General features: G+C 54.3%; 1 protein-coding gene and 1 long non-coding RNA gene across 4 annotated transcripts in view; one reads left to right on the top strand and one right to left on the bottom strand.

The window, feature by feature from the left end:
- Positions 1 to 3,571, top strand: part of LOC109571979 (uncharacterized) — a 10,132-nt gene extending 6,561 nt beyond the window's left edge. For both annotated transcript variants that reach the window (XR_011561643.1, XR_002182714.2), the window contains exon 3: positions 3,034 to 3,571. This is a non-coding gene — a long non-coding RNA (uncharacterized lncRNA). The remainder of the gene's footprint in view (positions 1 to 3,033) is intronic.
- On the bottom strand, positions 1,397 to 15,888 carry SNRNP70 (small nuclear ribonucleoprotein U1 subunit 70). Of its 2 annotated transcripts, none has more exons than XM_070771448.1 (10): positions 15,669 to 15,888; positions 14,743 to 14,899; positions 13,166 to 13,228; positions 12,993 to 13,047; positions 9,070 to 9,134; positions 8,888 to 8,950; positions 8,158 to 8,239; positions 4,892 to 4,993; positions 2,289 to 2,376; positions 1,397 to 2,182 (listed from the first exon to the last, which is right to left on the bottom strand). In XM_070771448.1, exons 2-10 carry the CDS (start codon positions 14,887 to 14,889, stop codon positions 1,555 to 1,557), a joined length of 1,293 nt encoding a protein of 430 aa, XP_070627549.1. In that variant the 5' UTR covers positions 14,890 to 14,899; positions 15,669 to 15,888; the 3' UTR covers positions 1,397 to 1,554. The 2 variants fall into 2 exon arrangements, with proteins under 2 accessions (XP_070627549.1, XP_070627548.1); XM_070771447.1 differs by having other exon boundaries at positions 1,397 to 2,209; positions 15,669 to 15,887.

Below are 15,888 nucleotides of genomic sequence, written 5' to 3'. Positions count from 1 at the left end.
CACGTGGCATGCAGGTCTCTTTGAACCTGTGCCTCCTGCAGTGAAAGTATGGCGTCCTAACCACTGGACTGCCAGGGAACTCCCCTTGCTATTGTAAATAGTCCTACGTACATTGGGATGCATGTCTTTTCAGGTAATTTTTTCTGGACATATATGCCCAGGAGTGGGATGGTGAGTTATTTTTAAAAGTATTTTTAAAGGAACTGCCACACTGTTCTCCATAGTGGTTATACCAATTTACATTCCTACCAGTGGTGTGGGAGGGTTCCCTTTATCCACACCCTCTCCAGCACTTATTTGTAGACTTTGGGTGACGGCCATTCTGTCTGCTGTGAGGTGATCGTGTGGTTTTAATTTGCATTTCCCTAATAATTAACAATACTGAACATCTTTTCACATGCCTGTTGGCCGTCTGTACGTCATCTTTGGAGAAACGCCTGTTTAGATCTTCTGCCCATTTTTGGCTGGGTTGTTTGTATTTTATATATTGAGCAATATGAGTTGTTTGTATTTGAAAATATTTTCTCATTCTGTAGGTTGTCTTTTCATTTTATTGATTCCTTTGCTGTTCAAATGCTTTTAACTAGGTCCCATTTATTTTTGCTTCTATTTCCATTACTCTAGGAGTCGGTTCCAAAAAAGTATTGCTGTGATTTATGTCCGAGTGTGTTCTATGTTGTCCTCTAGTTTTATTTTTAATACCTGGTCTTACACTTAAGTCAGCAGTCCATTTTTTAAAAAACTGTATTTTCACTGCACTGGGTCTCTCCTGCTGCATGTGGGCTTTCTTTAGTTGTGGCAAGCGGGGCTGCACTGTGCAGCCTTCTCATCGCAGTGCTTTCTCACTGTGGCACCTGGGCTGAGCAGCTCCTTGGCATGTGGGATATCCCCAAACCAGGGATCAAACCCATGTCCCCTGCATTGGCAGGCAGATTCTTAACCACTGGACTACCAGGGAAGCCCCAATCCATCTTATTTTTGTATATGGCATTGAGGATGTTTTTTCTTTTACATGTAGCTGCCGGCCAGTTGTCCCAATACCACTTATAGACAAGCCTGTCTTTTCTCTTTACCTTTTTATCTTGCTCTCATGCTTCCTTTGTGAAAACATGGCCCAGAGCCCCATCCCCGCACCCAGCTAGGGGTATGAACAGCTCCACAAGAAATGTGTGGGAGCGCTGAAAAAAAGCAAGGAAGGAAGATACAAAGGCATCAAGGACCCTTAAGGAGGGCTTCCTTACCCTATTTTAAACAGCTCGCGTGTCCCAGGACTAGCCCCAGCCTTAGTTCATACAGTTCCAGTCCTGGAACACCAACCAGAGTGGGGCCATCTAAAGTCAGAAGGTGACAACCTCCTGGGGAAGACAGTAAGAGCAGTGAAGAAACCAAGCACCCATTATCAACAAGAAATTTTATTTTTAAATCCAAGAGACCAAAACAAATAAGGAGACTCCTACCCTTGGCTGGCAGATTTAGGTGGTGACCAGGAAGGTGGGGGAGAGGATGACAGCAGGGAGAGTAGGAACACGTCCAAGCAGCCGGTGAGCGGCCTCTTCACTCCGGCGCAGCCTCCATCAGATACCCGTTCTCCGGAGCGAGATACCCGTCGCCTCCCTCGGACTCCATGTACATGTCTCGGCCGTCGTTGCCCAGACCCTCGAGCCCGTTGTCCTGGCCACCGCCACCCCCACCTCGGGCCTCATCCCTGCCCCGATCGCCGCCCCGCTCCCCCCGCTTGTGCTCCCGGTCCCGGTCGCGATCTCGGTCCCGGCGCCGCTCCCGCTCGCTGCGGTGGCTTCGACGTCGGTCCCGGTCACGATCCCGGCCCTTCTCCTCTGGGCCGTCCGGGCCGTCGGGACCCAGCTCCCCGGGGGGCCCGTCATCCGGGGGCGCGTCGCCGGCCTCGGAGGGCTCGGCCATGTCGCCGCCGCCGCCTCCGCCGCCGCGCAGCTCCTCCTTGCGCTCGCGCTCCCGCCGCGCCCGCTCCCGGCTCCGGCTGCTGCGCCGCTTGCGGTCCCGGTCCTTGTCCTTGCTCCGCTCCCTGGAGCGCCGCCGCTCCTCCTTGTCGCGACTCCGCGACCGCCGCCGCCGGTCCCGAGAGCGGGAGCGTCGTCGTTCCCGCTCTTTGTCTCGCTCGCGGCTTCGCTCCCGGCGCTCCCGCTCGCGGTCCCGGTCCCGGTCCCTGTGGGGCAGCGGGGAGGGGCCGGGCCTGGATGAGGTGGGCAGAGGTTTGCGGCAGGGCTCCCCCACTCACCGCCCCGCTCCCAGGACACCGGGCCCGGCCTCACCTCTCATCGTAGCGGGAGGTGTCGTCCCGGCCCGAGTGCCGGATGTTGACGTCCGCCCCGCCTCTCCGGGTGCCGCCCAGGCCGCCTCCTGAGGACGGGCAGACACAGGCCGGTCAGGGCGGGCGGGGACCCCGAGCCTCGGTGTCTCTGAGGCCCTGGCGCTCCCGACGGCGGGCAGTGCGGAGATCAGAAGGGCACAGCGCCAGCTGGACGCGCCTTCATCGGGCTCCGAGCTCACTTCCCCCGCCGGGGAGGCCCCAGCCCCTGACAGACCCTCTCCCCCGGTCATCCCGGGCCCTGATCTAACTGAAGCCATGACCCGCCCTCAAAGCCCACAGTGGCTCCCAACTGCCCCAGCCAAGGTCAGAGGCCGGCCTCCTCCCTGTCTTTGAGGGCAAGGGCCCCTGGCTCTAAAGGTTCCAGGCATTTTCCAACCTCTTCATGGTCTCCATGTCCTTCCTGCCCAGTTTTGGGGATCATTCACACGTTCCCCTGGAGTCTCATCTTCCTTTCTAAACTCCCACTTACCCTCCGCACCTTAACCCACACCTCACTTCCTCACTCAGCCTGCCCTGACCTACCGGCTGAGGCCCTTCTCCACTCACAGACCACACACTCTCCTCAGAACTTCAGTGGAGTTTCCGATTTCACGTGTGTCTCAGGTGGAGTTTCCAATTTTGTGTGTGAATGTGTGTGTATGAGCACGTACAAGAGAGAGCTGATTAACAGCTGCCTCTCCCTCCAGCCTGTACTGAGCCTTCGATCAGGACGTGGGACCGGCAGCCAGGATATAAAGCTGGACGAGCAGCAAATGGAGATGAGGACAACCGGAAGCAGCAGCAGCTAACCTCCTCCTTCACGTGGGAAACAAACGCAGGCTGAAAAGCCACCTGCCCAGGGCGACTCGGCAAGAAAGGGCAGAGCGGAGACGTGACTCCCTGCTGACTCCAGAAGCTGCCCTCTCACTCACCCTTCTGCCCCCACTGCCTGGAAGGGAGCTTCGTGAAGCTATTTCATCTAAGGAATAGCTTTCAGCAATGAGGGTGAAAAGGGAAAAGAGGCAGCTTGGACATGGACATGAAACATCCGAACAGGGGACAAGCCACCCAGCAGGTATGCGGAGAAACAGACCAGTGCCTCCAATGTTCAGGTCACAACCCAGCAGTGGAGTCACATCACTAACTCTGACAGGATGCAACCAACACGTTTCTTTAAAAGATAAAGAAACAGAATATAAAATACTAGTATATACTGTAGAAAAAATAAATTACTGTTGCATCAAACTCTTGTTTGCGTTAAATGTATTTTTTTTGCATGTATGCTGGGTCAAAATGCACTGGCTATTACCATCAGGAAGTCGGAATGCCAATCAAACTAGAAGATTCTGAGATTCCAGCATTCTACAATGGCCAACAGGAGACTCTGAAGGACTCACTCCAACTCAAAGAAACCAGAGAGGAAGATGAGAACCTATGTATTGAGTTGACTCAGCAAATACGTGTGTGATATACTCAGTAAAGGCAAGTCAAGCATGAGAACAGTGGGCTGGGGGCAGAAATAAGATCAGAGGGTACTGGACCCACCTAGGGTGTCTGCCTAGGGAAGACTATTTTCTCTGACAATTGGGTCACTCCCCCTCATTGGAGTTGGTCCTCAATAGCCAAGTCTGGATGGCACGACCTCAGCCCCAGGTCCAGGCCCAATGCTGAGCCACTTAGATCCACCCACCCACAAGCGCAGACTCATGCAAGACTGCGTTGTGAAAGGCCACACTGGCTCAGTGGGGAGAGCCAGAGGGACCAGCTCGCACAGACAGCAAGCACACAAGGCAGAAGGCGCAGAGCTGCCTGAGGCCGCTCTGGATGCTGCAGGCTCAGCCACCAGGGCCTCAAGGTCCACAGACATCCCGTCTCTGGGCTCCAAACCACTGGGGTTTCTACACCAACAAGGCCAAGACACTGGGACTCTACACCAAAAGACCCCTGTATACTGTTTTCTGGTACTTGCTATTAACCTGACCTTGACTGAGACGGTAACTGACAATAAGAGACGACAGTGCGAGGGACTGAAGGTAGGAAGCTTTGAGGGCAGCGGCCAACCATGTATGTCTCATCCTTGACTAGAAGCCTACCATGCAGCTGGTGATCAAACCAGCGTTTACTCAGTAATCAATGAACGAACAGGCCGGATGAGCAGGAGCAAAGTCTAAGTGGATGACAGAATGACTTTTCAAGCCCCACTGTACACCACTTGCCAGGCTGTGTATCTGAGACGCTGAACTCAGTGAGCTCTTCAATTATTTCCACTTTCTAGGATGAGGAAAATGAGACAGAAAAGGGGAGAAAGCCACCTGCCAGGTAGTGCACAAGTCAGAATTTGATCCCAGACTGGCTTCTCCAGGTCAGTACTCTCGCTCCTAACTGGTAACCCAGAATAAAAAACAAAAACAGACCAAGAGAATGCTGGAGACCGAGGGGCTGAGCTGGAGAGGAGGAGAAGGAATATGAGCATGGAGAAGAGAAGACAGAAAGCAGCAGAGGCGGGAAGAGAAGGGAGAGGGAGCCAGCAGGACCCTGAGCCCAGCTGGAGCAGGGCACGCTCACCTAGCCGCCGGGGCCTCCAGCCCTTCACGGTGCGGCCCCTCTCCACGTCCACAAGCACTCTCCTGCCGTCAATCTTCTTGCCGTCTGCATGCTTGTAAGCGGCTGCAACAGATGCGGGGAAGGGGAGGGGGAGGAGTCCCCAGAGGGTCCTCTAGTCAGGCGACGGCCCCGCTCTGTGGCATCCCCACCCGCCATGTCCCCGTCAGCACACTTCGGCGCACACGCACGCACACACACAGGCCCACCAGCCAGCCAGGCAACTGACAGCCAGACAACCCTCTCCCAACCCGGGAGGGGCCTGCTCCATCTCACCACCTGCTTCCTCATCACCCCCAAACACTCGTGGGTGGGGGGCTGGCCCACTCCCAACCACTATGCTAACCCTAACCACTGCCCTGGGCTCCCAGGCCAGGCCTACTCCCCTTCGACAGAGCAGCCCCCTCCCACCAAGGCGGCCAAAGTCGCTGCAAAGAAACTGGAGGTTAACTTAAGGCTGGACTCTGCGGTGGGGGAGGGTTCCTCCACAACCCCAGGCATGCACCCTAAAACGTCATGCTGGGAGCAGAGGCCCGGCCGGCCACTCCGCACCCCAGTTCACACCGGTTTCCTTTTACTGTGGTTTTTGTTGGGGGAGGGTGAGCATGGGGGAACAGACATCAGAACAGAAAATGAACCAGAAGGGGGCAGGAGAAATCTTTAGATGGCAGGGAGTAGAGGGTGGGTTATGGGGGCCCCCTACAGCAGGTGGGGCACAGGGAAGTGGAGGGAGGCATGGGAGTCGTGCGGTGCTACTGAAAATCCCTGCCTTACCTGCCGAGACTGTACCCACCCAGCCCCCAGCCCAGCTCTCCCTCCACACCCCAGTGCAACACGCGCCGGGAGAGGCCGAGCCCGACCTGAGCCTCAGGAAGGGTGCGGAGTAGAGGGGGAGATGCGGGGAGGGGCGCGTCCCGCGGGTGGGCAGGACACAGCCAAGGACAGGCTCGAGCCTGGGGCTGTCTCATGTGGGGCTCTCGGGAGGCCAAAAATGTCCCTGTTTCCCAACCCCCAGCCCTGGCTGAGGGGGTCATCCTCAACCAGCCACAACACCCGGCCCCGCCCCAGCCCGCTCCCCCCCCAAATAACAACCAGAGGAAGAGAAAAAGGTGCCATTTACCGATGCCGGCCTTGCGGGTGTCCAAACCGAGCGGGATGGGGGGGGCTCGGCAACTCCTGGGGGCCTGGCGAGGAGGCGGGCTTCCCGGGGGGGGACACGGGACCGCTTACCTGGAGCCCCCAAGCTTACCTGAGCACGCGCACAGACCCCACACCCACCACCATGGGGTCAGCTAAAGCTACGGGGAAGGGAGCCAGGGGGTTCTAGGGAGCCCCTGGAGGGGAGAGGAACCACATCTCCTGCACCGCCTGGAGGCAGGCAGAGAAGTGGTGGACCCCAAAGAAACCTCATGGAGGCCTTGGAAGACGGGGAGACAGGGTTAACATAGAGCTTGGGAACTTGAAAAGACTATCTTGTTTGAATTCTAAAAGGCGGCTAGGGAGGCCTTAGCAAACCTGTTCACCTTCAGCTTTTCCCCATAAAATCCACGCTCAGCTAGGCACAGGCCCCACCCCCTCTCAGCACATGGAATGACTTTTCCACCTTGAACTTCTCACTCCCTCCCACCACCTGCTTCAGCCCAAAGGCTGGCACACAAGGGGACAACTTCGGGGGTCCAGGAGATGGGAGTACTGCCCATGATCCAAAGGGAAGGGGCCGCTGGGCCCCTGAACCCAGAGGAGGGTAGCGGGGGAGGGATTTCAGGACTGGGGACACAGTCAAGCAAAGGACCCCTGCTCTGGTTATGTCCCAAACCCCAGAAGAGGCCCAACCCGGGAAGAACAGCAGAGAAAAATGTGACGTGTGTATCTCTAGGCTTCGCTCTCTCTCCCTCTCTTAGGTCTCCAGCCAGTGGAAGGGTTTTCAGTAAAAGCTCCAGCACCTTCAGCTGTTCACAGCCTGTCGCTCGACCCCTCCCACAGCAATCCCCAAGTCCATGCACTCTGGAGAGCAGCTGGGCTCCACAGCCTCTCGGGAGGCTCCACTGTGACACGGCAGACAGGACGTGGGCAGAGCACCCGAGTCTAGCAACCAAAAAGACTCTCCAGGGCTACCACAGTGATGGCCCGCAGAAGGGGCAGGGGCCGGGAGAGGAAGGAGGGCTGAAGGGTTCCACCAGGAGCCCTGGCCCCACTGTGTTCCCGCCGCCGTGCCACGGCCGTCGGGAAGCCAGGTATGCTTGGGGTTAAACCGAGCCCAACTGGAGAGGCCGGCTGCCTTTCCCATCGGGGAGCATCTTTCCCCTCCTGGGATCAGCAAGATTGTCGGAGAGCACCTGGATGGGGCCAGAAGGGACAGAGGGCACCCAAACAAGGAAAGGGCTCTGGGTGCGGGGAGGCGGAGGGGCGGCTGGGGGCGGGAGGAGGGAGGCCTCGCTGCTCCTGAGCTGCCTGGCTAAGCTGGGCTGGTGTGCGGTGCTGAGTGATCTTACCCATGATACAAACCCTTATACCAACCATACACTGAGGTGTTGTAAGGGGAGCGTAAGCATCAGCTGCAAGCCAGCTGCGTGGTGGCTGCAGTGACAATAAGAACAGTCAATTAATACGGCGGCCCCTGGACACGCCGCAGCCCTGCCCACCCCCGCCCACCCAGCCCTGCCCATGTGGACGCCGCCGCGGCCTCAACGGGGGCTTTGGAGATGTGGGGGCAGGCGCTGAACACGCAGACCAGCCCACTGCCCGCTGAGGAACAGGGTGGGGGGCCAGGGGTGGGGAGGTGGAGGGTCGGGTGGCCCAGCCCCAGCTCAGCTGGGGGGAGGAGAGGGCAGGTTCAAAGGCCAGTCCTCACTGCAACCTGGCCACCCCCAAATCTGCTGGGGGAAATGGGGAGAGGCTCCCCGAAAATCCGACCCCTCCCCCCACCTCCAACTCGCCCTAGCCCCCACCAGTTCCCTCCTTGCCCCTGAGGTTCAACGTGTGACACTTACCTCCCCAGGTTCACACACACACACACACACACGTTGTGGGGGATTTTGGTTTTTGTTTTTTAAAAAACATGTATATAAAAAACAAAAAAAAAGATATATCAGAAACAGAGGGAGGAGGAGAAGAGACATCGCTAATGTCAGGTCTGGCGGGGAGGGGGTGGGGGACAGACGACGGGAAGGGGCTGGGGCAGCAGAGAAGAGAGAGGGCCAGAGGGCAGGGTGCAGGTGGGAGGTACTCACAGTGCATGTCCCGCTCGTGTTCGTACTCGATGAAGGCATAACCCCGGGGCTTTCCCGACCGCTTACTGTAGACCATGTGTATCTGGAGGGTGGGTGGCAGGAGGCAGAGGTCAGTTCTGACAAGGGGACAACTCACCCTATCAATCACACAGCTCTGGGCTGGATGATGCCAGCAACAGATACTTCTGACCCTCCCCCGGCCCCTTCAAGGACCCAGAGTGACTGATACTCTAATGGCCTTGGGCTTAGCAACTGATGTGCACAATGACCTCAAGCCCTTGCTAGAGCCCAGAGCACCTGAATAACTTCTAAATCAAATGAAAAAAATGTCCGTTATACATGAAGCCGTGCTCTAGAACAAGAGTCAACATACATTTTCTACAAAGGACCAGAGAGCAGATATTTCCAGCTTGCAGGGTCACACAGTCTGTGTCACACCTGCCGGACTGCCTCGCAGCAACAGCAGCTGCAGACAATCAAGTGGGCCTGGCTGGACACCAACAAAACTTCACTCACAGACACTAAGTCTGCAGTTGGTTGACTTGTGCTCTAAATCAGCAGCTAGTAATCGTGACCTCTTTGTTTTCCTTCTGCTACCCCGAGACTCCGGCATGGATGTGCAGGCAGGACAGAAACCCAGGCCGGGGAGTCTGAAGCCCGAAGTGGTGCAGCGCCTCCTCCCTCCCTCCGCACACCTTCAACTCAAGCACCCCTGCTCTGGTCTACTCACCCTTTTGATGGGTCCATACACCTCAAACTCTCTCCGGAGCTTGGACTCTGTCGTGTCATAGTTCTACAAGGAGACAGAAATGAAGTGAGAGAAGCCCTCAAACACCCCATGGACCAAGTCTACTGTCCACATCCACGCTCTCCGTAGCCTAGGGCTCCAGGGGTTGGGAGCTGGGGACTCACCACTCTAGCCACAAAGAGAGTCTTGAAGGCATCACCCTGAGCATTGGGATCATTGTGAGGGTCCCCTGTGCAGGATAAAAAAAAAATTCTGTGAGTAGATGTTGTCAACAGTATCACAGAGCAAGAAAGAGAGTGACGGACACAGGCCCAGAACTTCCGGTCACCTGGCCACCACGGGTAGGCCCCTCTCTGAGCCCCAACTGCCCTGAAGCACAGCAGACCTCATCTGAGTGGCTGATTTAGGCTGATTAAAGGAAGGCATGAGACTGACTTCAAGCTGACACGATGGCGGCCAGCCTACTGCCCCCCTTTTTCAGGCCTACATATCCTGAGGCCCAAGTCCCTCCCAGGTGGGAGTAGCTAAGCCCCAAGGGCATCTCTGGAGAAGCAGCCTGATCCTGCCAGGCACTGCTTCCTCTGCCACCTGCAGTGCCACAGTGCCACCCATCGGCAAGGCCTGCAACTGCAGCCCGTAGGAAAACCTGAGATCAAGCAACCCTTAGATGGCAACCCCTGATTTCTTCCCCGTGCCCTGTGGCCTCAGGGAGGAACCCACAGCTGGCCCTGAGGCCAGAAGGGGCGGATGGCGTGAACTCCCAGCCTTACTACTGCCAGACCACTGAGGACCAACCAGCTCCGCAGACAGAGCCAGACTCTTACAGAACTAATTCCACAGGTGATTCGGACAGTTACGTTCACCCCTGTGCCTGCCCCTCACTTCCTCACCCGAAGCCCGTCCCTCTGGGTTGTAACTGTCTGTGCCCATGTGTCTCAATCTGCATCTATTCACCCAAAAGATATCTGTTAAGCACTATGTGCCTGAAACTCCCGTAGGTGCTGGGGTAACAACAGTGAAAAAAGGAAAAAAAGACCCCTGCCTTCCTGAAGCTCATCTATTACTGCAGGGAGGCTGCCGGTAAACAACCTAAGACCAACAATCATCCAGTTCTATCTAGTAACAACAGAGAGATGGGAAGCATTATTTTACTGGGAAGGTCAGGAAAGGCCTCACTGAAATACCATTTGACATGAAGGTGTATTTAACAGGAGACAAACTTCAGCACCACTAGGGGTAGGTGGTACTGCAGTGGCATTATGGGGGACCCAATGACTGCCTGCAGGAGCGGATGGAGCCCAAACAGCAGAGAGCAGAGCTTCTGCATGAGCAGCCAAAGGTGCCCAGCAGACAGAGGGAAACCACCCTGGCACAAGAGACGCTATGGTTTTTGCTTAACCAAGAGGCCCAGGAGCGTGACCCAAGGTAAAAGCTAGCGCAGTGCCCACGAATTTCAGCTAAGACGGTGGCAATAAGCTGAGGTTCATCAGCAGTTCACTGGCAGCACGCACACACCCTCGCGCCACTCCACCCTGCTGGCAGCTCTGCCCTCAGGGAATCCTTGGGCAAAGAGGTTATCTATGTAGCAGCCCAGAGCAGGGGCTCAAAGGACTAGACTGTGGGGTTGAAAAACGAGGAAGTATCTTAGAACTCTGACTCTTGCTAAGCGGACCCAGACTCCACAGACCTTCATTTTGTCTTAAAAACTGGAGTAACAAACCCTACTGCACTTGAAAGCTGTAAATAAAAAACACGAAACACAAGCAAGGTGCCCTTGAACAGTAGCTGTTAATGGTGGCAAGGCACAGCCCGTTTCTGCACTGGGGGACGGAGGCTCCTAGGGCAGAGAAAGCCTGCTGTACTTGAGCCATCCTTTTTGTTTCCTTTTCTATCATGGGGAAGTTCAACACTTAAGCAAAGAAAGAACAGTATAATGAACCCCTCCGAACCAACCTCAATGGTTACCACATGGCAACACTGGTTACATCTCTATCCCAAGCAGTATATTAAGGCAAACTCCAGATATATAATACCACTGTAACACCTAATAAAGACTTTAAGAAACAGTAACCACATTACCAGTATTAAACCTTAAAAAGTTAACATTAGTTCTTTATCTTCAACAAAACGCAGTGTTCAAATGTCCTCAACTGTTTCAAAACAAGCTTTCTGCAGGTGGCTCGTTTAAACCAGGACCCGAACAAGCTCCACAATGACCATCTGGCTGAGGTGCCCTTTGACTCTTTAACCCCTTTGGTCCACTCCCTTCCCACCTGCTTCCCCAGCTTTCATGTTTATTTATGGAAACTGGATCACAAGTTTGTCATATACAGTCTCCCATATCCTAAATTCAACTAACTGCATCCTCAGTACCGTTTAACATGCCAGGATTATTTTCTTTTCCTTTTTTTTAAACTCACGTGGGTCAGACTCCAAGGCCTATGCCCCAGCAACAGAGCTGAGAAGCCCCCCAAGTCAACTGCTGTCAACAGCTCTGTGTGCCAGGTCCTACAGGAGCTGGGGCCACAATGGTGAGCAAATTCCACCAGAACCCTGCTTCCTGCACTGTGAACCAATGTAACACAGATGTTCGTCAGTGAATTCCTCCCGCAGACTGAAATGACCAAGCTGCAGCAGGACTCAGGGCTTTTGGTGTGCAAGGGGACTCCACCCGAGCAAGGAAGCCATGAAAGGCTTCCCTGAGGAGTGATGCTGCCAGAGACATAAAGGGCAGTTGTATACACACCAAGGTACCATGCGAGACTGGTGGAACAGCCTGGGCAGAGCCCCAGCAACAGGAGACCATCTGGGAAAGAAGAGGCAAGAGAAGACGCCAGTGCAGGCTGGAGCAAGAGGGGAGGGAGCATGGGCAGAATGCACCCTCAGCGGTCAGGGAAGGGACTTTGGTCTTTAAGTTGAAAGCCAAAGGAAGCTATATAGGAATTCCCTGGCAACCCAGTGGTTAGGACTCTGCACTTTCACTGCAGAGGGCCCAAATTCAATCCCTGTTTGGGGAGCAAAGATTCTGAGGGCAACATGGTACAGCCCAAAGAGGAAAAAAAAAGCCGTTAGCAGAGAAAGGTATAATCAAGAGTTGTGTCTCAAAAAGCCCCACAGGACTTGCGGGGGACAGAGACGTAAGTAAATTCATTAGACTGCGTGTCCAGGCTAGAGGGGCCTTCGGTGGTGGTGGAGACAGAGAGGATGCTCAGATCTGTGACATTCCGAGAGTAGCATGGGTAGGTCTTGGTGACAATCGAAGGACACAGCAAGAAAAGGTGTTAAAAGCAAACTGAGTAGAAACAATTGGCCATGACTTGCAAAAGCTGGATGACCAATTTCCAGTAAAGGAAACATCGAAAGAAGACCAGGCTGGTGAGGAGAGGAAATCCTGATTGTGGTCCAGACACAGTGTAAGATGCCTCTGAGGCATCCAAGAAGACAGGAACGCAGTGAAAGCCAGAGTTCAGAGCGCTGAGGTGAGATACCCCGGTATTCGGTTGTCAGGTGTCTGTCTGATGAGCTCCATGAGCAATGGACTCCTCCAGGGAATGTGATTCAGAGTGACGTGATTCACCGGAGCCTCACGAGCATGGGAGGAAAACCCATCTTTTGACTATACAGTCCTTGCTCTAATAAGAAAAGGCCCCCTGAGGTTGATATGGGACTCTTTTGTGAAGTCTGGTTAATGACTACAATGTCCCTCCCCTAAACTCAGACTCCTCCTGTACCGGGAAGGGATGAAGCACTCCCAGCCCAAGGACCAGGGAGCTGAGGTGGAACCACAACTGCCTCATGAGTCCGGACCTCACTGCCTCGGCCTGGGAGACCCAGCTGGGCAGTGGCCGCCTGTCCAAGGGCAGACCCCTGCAGGAGGCAGCCCAGAGTATCAGGCTCCCTTTCTGTCTGCCCTTATTCCATGCTCTCCTGTTTAAAAGCCTAAACCAAATATAGGCCTTGGCAAATAGTGGGGGCTAATAAAGTGAACTGACAACAGCCCACATTCCGAAATAAGAGTCCTGGGGTGAACCTGGGGAAGAGAAACACAAGCATGCTTGAACAAGAGATGAAAAGAGGAGAGACTTACACATTTTTAGCTCTGTCTCGACTTCCTGCTGTCGCCGCTCAATCTTTTCCCGTCTCTGTCAGGAGAAAGGTAGACAACTGAATACAGATAGAAGGGCCCTGATATCAGGGAACATCCTAAAGTAAGATGCAAAAAAAAAAAAAGACGTGAGGCAGAAGGCAAACGTTACATACCTTCCTCTCCATGCGTTCCTCCCGGGTTTCTGCTCGAGTTGGAGGAGGGGCATCTCGAGGGTCCTGGGAATAAGAAGAGTGACAGCGGTGGGAGGAAGGGGAAGACAGCCAGGAAGAGCCAATCAAGAAATAACAAACATCTTGGCCACACTCTCCTGCACGTTTACACACATGCCCACACAAACATGGACAGTTCCCAGGCCAGTGGAGGCAGGGGAACAGTGCAGATCAAAGCATGGTCCGTTGACGAATGCAATCTGTGAACAGTTACTGGTCTGTGACAAGAGAAGTAGAGAAACTGAGACAAAATACGCAGAAACGTCTACAGCAATCTAACAGAGTAGTTTTATGTTTATTTAACTTAGACGTGTGATTTTCTTTAACTCTGTATTCTCTAAAAATACTAGAAGAGAGAAAACAATCCTCTCGCATTTATCAAGAGCATCGATCTGCAGTCCTCTATCATATCACACTGTGAACATCACAATACTCATCCTCTATTACAGACAGGAATCGGAACCAGGCCTGAAGCAAAGCAGAGCGTAGGGATAAGCAACTGGACACCCTCTGAGGGCCAGGGCAGTTCTTAAAGGCCTCAGCAAGCTCCCATCAAATAACTGGCACATGACCCTCGCCTGCCACACACCTACAGTTATTAAATTAGTTTAACTGGCTAATAACATTTTCCAAGTACCGGTTCACTGAGGGTGGCAAGTCTCACTAAAGAACCAATCTTCTGTCATCTCACTATTAACTTCTGGTCTGCAACTTCCTCCTCCTCCCCTTTCCCATTCATGCTAGAGGGTTAGTCTTCTGGCTGTGTGCCAACATACTCAGGTGTTCTTTGATCACCTTAAGACGTGGACTGTTATCCCAATTTCACAAATGAAAAAACTGAGGTCCATGAGCCTAAGTCATTTATTTATGTTTGTCCTGAGGGTACAAAGCTGAAATTCTCAAGACCACCATCTTAACAGCACATCACCTGGTGTTAACCCTTTAACGACAAAAGTGGTAAATAAAATAAGAATTATTGACCTTCACTGACTACTTGGTGCCAAGCCCCGTAACAAAATTTCCAATTAATTCTGTCAATTATAACAAAGAAGATATAAACACTCCCTTGCTATAGATGAAGCGACCACAGGACTAAGAGGATCTGCCACTTGTCCAAGGTTACACAGCTGATAAATGTGCCAAGGACTACTTAACTGGACAGTCTGAATCCTCAACTGGTAGTCACTGTCACAAACTACTGAACTGTCACAAAAACTCAACAAGGGATACATAATGAACCCCAATCAAGACAAGAAAACTGAGACTTTCCTGGTGGTCCAGGGGCTAAGACTCCTCGCTCCCAGTGCAGGGGCCCTGGGTTCCATTTCCATCTCTGGTCAGGGAACTAGATTCCACATGCCACAGCTAACAGTTCCCATGCCGTGACTAAAACGGGGGGCAGCTAACTAAAGAAATAATAATCACCCAGCCTAGAAAACTGGCCAGACACTGGACTCTCCAATCCAGCCCCGCAACCCCCCAGAACCCAACCCAGGTCCAAGTCTGCTCACTGAACTCACCTCAAACTCTCGGATGTAGGGCGCGATGCCACAGTAAGGTTGATTGTGGTGTTTTTCATGTGGCAGTTTCTCCAAGGGTGGGAGGTATGGGATGGGGTCACGGGGAGCAAAGAGGGCCAGAAGGTTGGGCGGCAGGAACTGGGTCATCTTGCCAAGTCTGAGAGCAGAAGCCTTATATTAGGGTGGGCTGGGGGAGATAGGCTGGGAAGCCCCTATAACCCCTTGACTCCCAGGAAAAGAAGGAAATAGAGGCAAAAATCTCAGTACCAAAACAGGTTCTGTACAGCGCGCTCCTAAGTCACAAGGAAAAGGAATAAATCTGAATGAAAGAGGGTTTTGGTGGGAGAGCTGTGTGAAGACGGGCCAAACCGGTAAGGGAAACAAAGACTAAAAAAGGGTTTCTGAGTAGTGAAGTCTGAGTCCTGGGCAAGGAACCGCGGGGCTGAGGGTCCGTGAGCGGTTGTGGGGACATCAAGGATCCTGAGAAAGGGAGTCCAGGGCAGTGGCGGCTGGTGGTCCCATACCGTGGATAACAGGTTACGGGGCGAGGGTCGCAGGAAGTCTTGGATTAAGGAAGGGGGTCAAAAGTAGCAAGCCTCTCAAGCCAGGGGGTTGTGGGTAATAGATCTGGACCCCACAGGCGAAATGAATTATGGGTAAGGGTCCGCGGAGGCGACAAGAAAAAAGCAACATACCGCAAGGGCCTGTGGGTAAATGCTGAGGGGGAGAGGGGCTATGGAAAGAGAGCTTAAGTGACCAGACAACTCTGGATAAGGGATGCAAAAAAGTGCTGTGACGGTGGCGCGGGAAAAGGACCCGGCCGCGGGGAAAGGACCGGGGCCGGCCGCGGGGAAAGGACCGGGGCTCACCGCAGGGGCTTGTGGGTAGCGGCCCCGCACCCGGTAAGGCCACTCAGTCACACTCACCCGCCGCGCGGCGCCCTCCTCGGCCTAGCGACGGTCCGGAGGCTCGCGGCGGCTCCGGCGGCCCCTCAGCAGCGGATACTCCGGCTCTCGCTCCGACTCCGGCGGCGTCCGCGTCCCTCAGTCTCTGTCGCCCGCCTAGCGCGCGCACCAGGCCGCAGCTCACGAGCCCGCGCGGCCTCGGCTCGCGACAGGGCCAAGGGGTGGGAACAGCCTCAAATCC

This window comes from Bos indicus, chromosome 18 (assembly GCF_029378745.1).
Source record: "Bos indicus isolate NIAB-ARS_2022 breed Sahiwal x Tharparkar chromosome 18, NIAB-ARS_B.indTharparkar_mat_pri_1.0, whole genome shotgun sequence".
Classification (NCBI taxonomy): Eukaryota; Metazoa; Chordata; class Mammalia; order Artiodactyla; family Bovidae; genus Bos; species Bos indicus.
This window is presented reverse-complemented; position numbering and strand designations above follow the sequence as displayed.

Excerpts from the sequence above, each read along its gene's own strand:
- SNRNP70 (XM_070771447.1), bottom strand. The coding sequence starts at position 14,889 with ATGACCCAGTTCCTGCCGCCCAACCTTCTGGCCCTCTTTGCTCCCCGT. Across the intron at positions 13,229-14,742 it reads CCTACATCCGAGAGTTTGAG|GACCCTCGAGATGCCCCTCC; the intron begins GTGAGTTCAGTG and ends TCTTATTCCCAG. Across the intron at positions 8,240-8,887 it reads TGTATGGACCCATCAAAAGG|ATACACATGGTCTACAGTAA; the intron begins GTGAGTAGACCA and ends CCCACCCTCCAG.